We start from the raw sequence: 8,908 nt of genomic DNA on the forward strand, positions 1-8,908 counted from the left end.
CTGGCCCTCCTCGAGTGGACCCGCCGCGGCCGGCCGCGCCTGCAGGGTGGAGGGTCGGGGAGGGCCTCAGGCCAGCCCGGCGCGGTTCTGGGCCGTTAGAATGCGGGCCGTGTCTCCACGCTGCGCCCACTTAGCAGTCACACCCAGCCAGCCCTGGTCCCACCGCTGTCCAGTCGGGAGTTTGCAGGACAGGACCCGCAGCGTCCCCAAGACTGTGGCCCTGGTGGCGCCGCGGAAGGCAGCCCGGGGTCAGCCCGAGAACATGCCACCCTTGGGTCGGGGCTGCTTTGTCCTCGTTGCTGGTAGGAGCCGTCACATAGCGGTCCTGTGACTAGGTCTGGACCCTGTCCCGTCCTCACGATCTCTGATGGACTCCTTGCTGCGGTCCCTGTGTCAGCCCGGTTGAGGGTCTTCCCCTCCCTCACCGACCTCGGAATAGCCGCTCCTTGCAGCATGTCCAGAGTACAGGAGAGGAGGCGTCATCTCCTGTGATGCTGCCGTGTAGGGAGGCCATAGCTGCAGCCAGCTTGGTGGTGATGGGATTTTGGGGGAGTATCTTAGACATATTTCTCCAGACCTATTCAGTCTGTACACCGAGTAAATCGGTGGACTCTATAAAGAAGAATGTAGCATCAGGGCCAGAAGGAGACTCATCGGCAACCTATGTTATGTACATGACACAACCTTGCTTGTAGAAAGTAAAGATTTAAAGCACTTGCTGCAGAAGATCAAAGACTACAGCTTTCAATATAAGTTAACATCATCAACATCAAGAAAACAGAAATACCACTGGACTAATAAGCAACATCGTGATAGATGGGGAAAAGATTGAAGTTGTCAGCAATTTCATTTTAATTCACAGCTGACACCCAAGGAAGCAGCAGTCAAGAAATTAAAAAAGGATGAATGTACGAAACAGCATAAATGAGAGGCTGTATAAAACAAAATGTACATAAGTGAGAGAAAAATGAAAAAATGTGTTGGGAAAATCTTCTGTCGAAAACTCACCAAAGTCCTGAAGAGCAAGCATGTCAGTTTAAAGACTAAGGTGCCTCTCATTCAAACTATGGTGTTTTTAGTTACGTGTTATGTTTCTGAAAGATAGGCGATAAATACAGATATCAGGAGAGTGAATGCTTTTGACTTGTAGTGTTAGAATACGGAATGTCCTATGGACTTCAAGAGAACAGCCTGCACTGTCTTGAAGGTGATGCGGCCAGGGTGCTCCTTAGAGGCAAGAGTGGTGAAACGTTATCTCTCATACTTGGAGTGTATTGTCAGGAGAGGTCAGCCCGTGGGAAAGGTGGACAGGCAGAGGAAGACTTTCAGAAAGATGAACTGACACAGTGACTGCAGCTCTGGGCTCCAGCACGTCAGAGACGGGCAGGAAGGGGCAGAGTGCAGGTCTGTTAGTGACTCGAGGCACCTCATGTCTTTCTCAGGATCAGTGGGCTCAAGCCATCAGCCTTTGGTTTTGATTACCAGTGCCCACTCAGGCCCCTTCCCCACCCTCCTCCTTTCTCCCTCTGCTGACAGCCACCATCAGCGTCTCCACGCTGCTGCCTATCATGGATTTTCCATTCAAAAGTGTTGGACTGTTCGTGGAAGGGCCGACAGTTCCAGTGCACCAACCACACTCAGGGAGAGACATGAGCTGTCTTCTCTGGGAAAGATTCCTCTCCCTGGAACCCCTGTGTTAGGTCGCTGTGAGTCAGAACCAGACTGCCACTGCACTCCATGGGAGCAGCGTCTCTGACTAGTGCCACGCCGTGCGTGTTCACAACACATTTTGTAATCTGTTGGTCACCAGTATCCACATGTGACTGTTATTAACAGGGTAGTGGACTGTTAGGTACAGACATGTTCTCGTGTCTCTGGTGTACACAGAGGAGTGGACTTACTGGTAAGGAAAGGTCCAGCACTCTGGATCCAGTGACTGGGAGGTTCAGACCATGCTAGGGAGAAGAATTTGGAATTGGTCTGTAAGTTACATCCTGAACGCCCATGGAACAGTTCTACTCTGATCTCAGATGAGAACCCTTCGTGGGTTTGACTCTTGAGCCGGGAAGGAGGCTACCACCTTCCCAGGAGCAGAGAGGGGCTTGAAGAACGTATATTCAAGGGAAGAGGAGCACATCCAGTTGCTGTTCCCAGCAATGTTGGGCCCCATGACAAACCCCAGTCCTGAAAGCTGCCACGGCCTGTGCAAGCATGTCCACTTGTGATCTCCAGTGGTGATGGAGCACGCTTTCAGGCTTGTGAGTCACACTGTAAGACACAGCCTCCTCCCAGACCCTGACCTGAGGCCCTGGCTGCCAGTCCTGCTAGAGTGCTTGCCTGTTCACTGACCACTGCTGGGGTGAAACCCAGGCATGGAGGCAGTGTTAGTGCAGCCACCCAGCCCAGGCCAGCAGCCTTCAGTCTCCCCAAGGTCCAGCTCTATCCCTTGGTGGACATCGCCTGCTGAAGTTCTGTGATGTGAAGGGCATGTGGCGATGCTCAGGGCTCAGAGCTCTGCCCGAACAAGTCTTGGTGTAGGTGCCTTGTGAGTGTTCAGGTGGTGAAAAACAAGGCCTACTCACCCCGCTCACAGTTACCTGGCCCCTGCCATCTGCACGGACACACCTGTTTGTCCTGTCATGTTATTGCAGTAAATCATTGACGGGAAGCTTGAAGCTTTGAAGTCCGGGAGGCCGTGTCAGCACAGACAAGAAGGCCTGGCTCCCCCATCTCATGGTCCTGCCTTTATGTTCATAACTCAAACCCTGTGTCGCTGGAGGTTTTTAGATGGTGCTTTTATTCTCCTCCCCCCGTCCTGAGACACTTAATCTATGACAGGAGACTGGCAAATAAACTAGAAACTTTCCTGAGGCTGACATTGAGGGGAAGGACCCACAGGGAGAAAACTTATTCAAGGTGAACGGAACCAAGATAATGGCAGGTATCCAGGTAATGGGTACATCTGAGGCCTGAAAGAGGAGGTAGGTTTTCAAGAGCATGGCATGGAAGGCTTCAGGCGTTTGCCCAAGCTCAGGACTGGGTCCTGGCCTGTGGTCCACCACCAGATGTGGCCCTGAGCCTGAGGTGGTCAGGCACATCCCCAGCCCCTCTACAGACAGGAATTTGAGCCAGGTCACCTGAGATGTAAAGACAGAGGGCATCCCCTTTCCCACAGGGAAAATCAAGGCATAGCCACCCTCCCTCCAACGGCCAACGTGGGGGATGCTGTTTTTTGGAAGGATGCTTGAGCAGTGACTGAAATTCTGTGGCAAAGCAAGTTGGTGAGACTGGTTATAGAATAATCGCTATGGGCAGATCTCATAAAGTGCTTTTGTCCTGGGGGCGTGCAGAACCTGAGGGACAGTTGAGCCCCCGACCTGAGTGCCCTCAAGCCTGGTGTGCTGGGTCTCACTGATGGACTTGCCTTCCAGGGGATGCCTCCTCCACCATGGTATCCTTCCTCTGCCCTCCACAACCCCCTTCCCCTGGGGCTGAGAGCACATGGCATCTGCAGGAAAGGTACAGTCCCCCAAGAGGGCCTAGCTCCTGTGCCCAGCAGGGACATTACTCCGCTAGCCCTCCAGGGTAGAAAGATGAAAGTTCAGATTTTATTACAGGGTGGGAGCATCACAGAACTGGAGAAGGGACTCCGTTTTCTCCTTGACCTGGCGACTCTGGTTAGGGGCTCCCCTGCGGAGAGGAGCAGGTCAGCCTGGTAGGAATGGTCTCCAGGCTGTGCACATGTGTGCTTGTGTGTACAAGCTTGAGTGTAGGGGCCTGTGCACATGCTTGGACACATGTGCCTGTATGTGCTTGTCCATACATGCCTGGGTGTGTGCTTTTACACATATGCCTTGGGGCGTGGCCTTCTACATGCCTGCCTGAGTGTGTGTGTGTGTGTGTGTGTGTGTAAGTGCCTGAAGGGGTGTGTACTTCTAATGTGTGTGTGTGCTTGTATAGACATGCCTGAGAGGAGTGTCCTGAGTGTGTGTGCTTGTACATATGTGCCTGAGTTGGTGTGCATGTTTCCTGCCTGAGTGGATGTGTGTGTGGATTTGTGAGCCTGCATATGGGCATGTGTGTGCTTGTGCATACCTGAGTGGATGTGTGTGTGTCTTTTTACATATGTGCCTGGTGTGGGCACGTGTGCTTGTGCATATGTGCCCGAGTGTGTACATGGACGTGTATGTGTCCTTGTATTCAGGTGCGCTTGTGGGCATGGACTTGTGTGTGTTTGTACATGCGTGATAGGGACAGGGGAGATCTCCCAGGACAAGGCACCTTGGGTGGGGACCACTGTTGGGTGGCCCTGAGGGTGCAGTCTGCTCACTGCTGAACGCCTAAGGTGGGCACAGCCTGCCCTGATGCCCAACGGAGACTGCAGGGTTGACGGTGAGCGTGCACCACGCCGTAGGGCCTCCAGAGCGTCCCTGTAGGTGGGGGCCGGCACTACACTGCATCTCTGCAGGTGCCCCTGGCAGGGCACACCTCTGGGGCCTGAGTCTCCTTGACCACCTGCAGCTCTCGTCAGTACCGCTTCAGGCCCTCCTCTGGCTCAGTGGGGCCTACCAGGCCTTCTACTTCTTGACCACCCTCCTGCTGCTGTTGTACAAAAGTAAGTGGGGGGCGGGGCAGGGTAAGTGCTACAAACGGGAGCAGGACTGGGGTACTGCTTGACAGATGTGGGTGCAGGAGCGAGTGCTTGCTGTACAAAAGTGAGTGGGGGGCTGGGGCAGACGTTGCTGTACAAACGGGTGCAGGGGGTGGGTGCTGCTTGACAAATATAGGGGCCCCTGGCCAGCACACTGCTGGACAAAAAGGAGTGCTGCTTGACAGATGTAAAGAGGGCTACAGGTGGGAGATGCTGCTCTGCGACAGTGAGGGGCACTGTGTGGTGACCAGCCTCTCTCTCTGTATGTCCTACCCCAGCTCAGGAATTCAGCTACCCACAGGATCGCCTGGCCCTGGACCTGGCACTGCTGGTTACCATGGGGGTGCTGGAGACGGCCGGGCTGTTCTTGGGTATGAATGGACGCAGCTGTCGCTGTCTGCATGGTTCCGAGGGGAGTTTCAGGGAACTGACCCGTTCAGCCAGCCAGATGTCCAGAGCTTCCCTGCAGTATAGGGAGCGGTCCCCATCATCTGGAAACCTGTTGCAGACTGGTGATGTGGGACCTGGAGGACTCCTAACTACTACCCATTACTGGACTCCTCTACCACCTGCCCTGGTGCCCAAGAGGAGGACGCTTCAGTTCTGCTTTGATTGTTCAGAGTCTCTGAACTAACATGGGTTACCCAGGGTCATCGAGAACACAGCCTGAAGCCTTAAGACTGGTTCATTTGCCAGTGTCTGCTTCTCCCAGTCCTGGCCTCCGGTGGCGAGTTTCCACATGAGCACTTCCTGGGCACCGGCTGGCTCAGGGCTCACACACTAGCTCCTGTCCCTCCCCAGCTCCCCAATGACTTTGAGGAAACTGAGGCACAGCCTTTAGTATCTGCGTGCCTTTGCCCTGACCCAGCCCCTCTGGGCATCAGTGTGTCCAGGCCACTGCTCTCAGATATCCACACAGGACCTTGCAATATGCCGCAGCGTCCAGTGGAACTGGTTACCACGGGAGTAGGCTGGGGATCCCCCACACTGACCCAAGGACTGGGTCCACTGTGGCTGAGGAGTCTGCCAATCCCTTGAGGAAACAGGTCCCTCCCTGCCTTGTTCCTTCTGAGCCTTGTGAATGTGGCTAGTGGGCAGTCCTTGTCCACGGTGTGGTTGCTGCAGGGCTGCCCCCTGTGAGATGGGTGTGAGGGTTGAACCTGTGGGAGTGGGTTGTTGTTAACCCACCTCTGCCCCGGGGCAGTGACTAGCCAGTGTCCTGCCCTGCTCACACCCTCTCTGCTTTGTTCCCAGGTACCAAGGGCAACCTGACGGAGGCTGAGGGGCTGCTGGCCACAAGCCTGCTGCTGACAGTGGGCTCTGCCCTCCTGACTGCCTACTTCCTGCGCTGGCAGACCCTGGTACTGTGGGCAGACACAGCCCTGGGTGCCATGCGCCTGGCACTCCACAGCCTGGAAGCCGTACTTCAGATGGTCACTATCGCCACCTTCGTCAGCTAGATGGCACCCTGTGTCTGCACAGCTCCCCGGCCATCAGCTGGCACATGACCAGCACGCCTCACGCCTACAGGAAAGGCCAGTTCGCTGCTCTGTCATGCTTGTAGTTTTGGGGGGCCGAGGGGCCAGCTTGAGTGCACGGGGACCTGTGTGTTAGGGCTGGCCAGTGGGAAGGGTCAGGAGCTACCTGGGGCTCAAGGACTGGGCAGTGTCTGTGGTGTGTCCTTCCATAATGGCTGAAGGAGGGCTTCTCAGGACAGGAGTCCTGACCAGTCCCCAAGCAGGTGCTGCACGTGCCCCAGAAGTGTGAATGCAACTCGCAATTGTGTGTGCCCTTTGAAACTGTGGGCACCCCTCTGGAAGTGTGGGCTCGTGTCCCACTGGGGTAGCCTGAGAGTCCCGGAGTAGGCCGTCTTTTCACAATGTATTTGTAAATAAAGATATTTGTACCTCTTGAATTTCTGTGAAGCTAGACCGCCACCCACCCCTGGGCCAGAGCCCCTCCCCCATGCCTCTCTGCCCTGGCCTCCAGGCACCAGCTGCTTCTTGAGGTCACCTAGACTGCTTCTCTGTCCGTGGGAGTGGACGTGGGGGACACATGGAGGCCATGCCACTTCCTCGTACCATCCTTACTGTCAAAGCTGTGGGTGGCCTGGTACTGTTCCCTGGGCCTGGCTTGGCTTTGCCTCTCATTGGGCAGGCCTGTGATGATGACCACATGGGTCACTAGGCTGGACATCAGGAGTGCCAGCTGGCTCAGTGCCCACAATCCATTCTGAGGCCTCACCTTCCCTGCTCACAGGGTGGGAAGAGGCGGTAGGAAGTGCACCTGGACCTCAGACCAGGGTGATGAAGTTGCCTGGGGGTCCAGGTGTGGACAGGGCGTCAGGTCATTGACCAGAACCCAGAGGCCAGCTTCCTGCCACCCCACCCTCCACATTCTTGGAGATTCCCCAGGGCAGGGTGCCAAGGTGTCTGTCAGCCCAGTGCCAGGCTGGCATTTCCCTCCTCAGGTGCCGGCTCTAGGGCACATGTACCGCCTTGCCTGCCCTGCTGGGCCCCCAGCCCTGCCCCCAGGTGCAACGGCTTAGCAGCTTTTTCAGCTACAATCTGCCGAGGATTCCTGTCTTCCCCTCTGCTCACTACCAGCAGTGCTGTCCCCCAGGGTGCTGTCCCCCCACGGTGCTTACCTGGCTCTGCCTGTGCCCTGAAGGGCACCAGTTCTGAGGAGTCACAGCAGCCAGGGTGGCAGGGGTCCCCAGCCAGGCATGGAACCAGATGCCCACCTCCAGATTCCAGCACACCTGAAGGGGACAGCTATCCAGGAGAGACCCAGCCCTCCCTCCCGCCCTCCTGCGCTCAGACCTGGCGCTCAGGGACAGTGCTGGTCACAGGTCCCTACTGTTCTCAAGAAGCTCAGGCTGGAGAGGAGCAGAGCAAAGACTGTGGGGCTTCAGGGTGGTGGAGGGAGTTGCCACTCCCGGGCTGCAGGGCTAGGAGGCTCTTGACCCTGGCCAGTCCTCCGAACCTATCACAGACCTATGCCTCCGCTTGAGTAACCCTGAGGACCTTTTGGACTAACCGAGGGACCTGGACTGGAGTCCGGAACTCCGGCCTGCTGGGGTCCTGTGAAGCCCAAGGCAGTTGCCCACCCTACTGCCCCTCTTTGCTGGGCCGCACAGGGCCCGGCCCAAGGCAGTGTGGACCACACAGTCGCCCGCCCTCCTGGAACATCCCTTGCGGGGCACCAGGATGAGACCCGCAAGGGCGCGGACGCGGGTTTCCATGGGCCGACGAGTGGGGAGGAGAGCCTGGTGGAGCTCCGAGGGGTGGGGTCTGGAGCCTGGGTGGGTGGGGTCTGGGGCGGAGCGAGGTCTGGGGCCAAGGTGGGGTGGGGTCTGGAATCTGGGTGGGTGGGGCCTGGGGCCCAGGTGAGGGCTGGGTCTAGAGCCGGGGCGGGGCGGGCTCTGAGGCCGAGGTAAGGGCAGATGGGGCGGTGTGGCAGTCAGCCCGGGCCCCGCCCTCCGCGCCCGCAGCGCTGCTGGTTACATTGTAACCTGTTGCTCAGGTTCTCGCCCCGCCCCGCCCAGCGCGGCCCGCAGAGACTAGGTTCTGGGGCCCCGGCGCCGACAGGCGGGTGGACGCACGTACTGACCGACAGACCGACCGACGGACCTGAGCAGGCCAGTGCCGCAGGTGGGTGCCCGCCAGGATCAAGCGCGCGTTTTGGGGACGTGAGAGCCCAAGTCAGTCTCTGTGGTTTTCCGCCTAGAGTTTAGGCAAAGGGACAGAAGCTGGCCACTGGACACGGAGGGCAGAACCTCAGTTTCCCTGGGTAGTGACGGGGCCGGCGAGGGCCACGGGATGCAGGCTGTAGAGGCGCAGAGCGTGGGGCAGAGGCGCTGCCGGCCTCCCTGGGCGCTAGCATGCCCGGTTCCTCGGGTGGCCACAGCTCATGAAGAGATTTTTATGCCTGTGGTGGGTGAGTCACCACCCCTTACTGGCCCCCTCCCAGCCCCGGAGGACCCCTGTGTCCAGGCCAGAGGGTGGTGCGTGGCCTCAGGACGTCCCCCATTCCCCTCCAAGGCCCCCACTGCTCCGTAATGGCACCGGAGCCACTCACGTAGCTAGGATGTCAGGGTACACTTCCTGGGCGTCCGAGCCAGAAGGAAACCCAGCGGGAAGCACCAGGCCTGGGTCAGGCCCCAGCTCAAGGCTAGGGTGTGGGCATCCTGGAGGAGGGGACAAATGGCTGCCCTTCAAGGATGGGTAATCCTGAAGGGACTTCTGGGCATCCAGT

The 8,908-nt window shown here is 57.6% G+C and overlaps 1 protein-coding gene across 1 annotated transcript in view; it reads left to right on the forward strand.

Annotated features, from left to right (window-relative positions):
- The window catches only part of LOC102853494 (protein SOGA2-like), a 6,641-nt gene extending 530 nt beyond the window's left edge, over nt 1-6,111 (forward strand). The window contains exons 2-6 of the mRNA XM_006893347.1: nt 16-302; nt 3,432-3,451; nt 4,522-4,615; nt 4,930-5,022; nt 5,906-6,111. Of these exons, the coding sequence (XP_006893409.1) occupies nt 16-302; nt 3,432-3,451; nt 4,522-4,615; nt 4,930-5,022; nt 5,906-6,111 (700 nt within the window). The remainder of the gene's footprint in view (nt 1-15; nt 303-3,431; nt 3,452-4,521; nt 4,616-4,929; nt 5,023-5,905) is intronic.
- Nucleotides 6,112-8,908: the final 2,797 nt, after the last annotated feature.

The sequence above is a fragment of the Elephantulus edwardii genome, unplaced genomic scaffold, assembly GCF_000299155.1.
Source record: "Elephantulus edwardii isolate Elephantulus edwardi_28Jun2011 unplaced genomic scaffold, EleEdw1.0 scaffold00126, whole genome shotgun sequence".
NCBI classification, from domain to species: domain Eukaryota; kingdom Metazoa; phylum Chordata; class Mammalia; order Macroscelidea; family Macroscelididae; genus Elephantulus; species Elephantulus edwardii.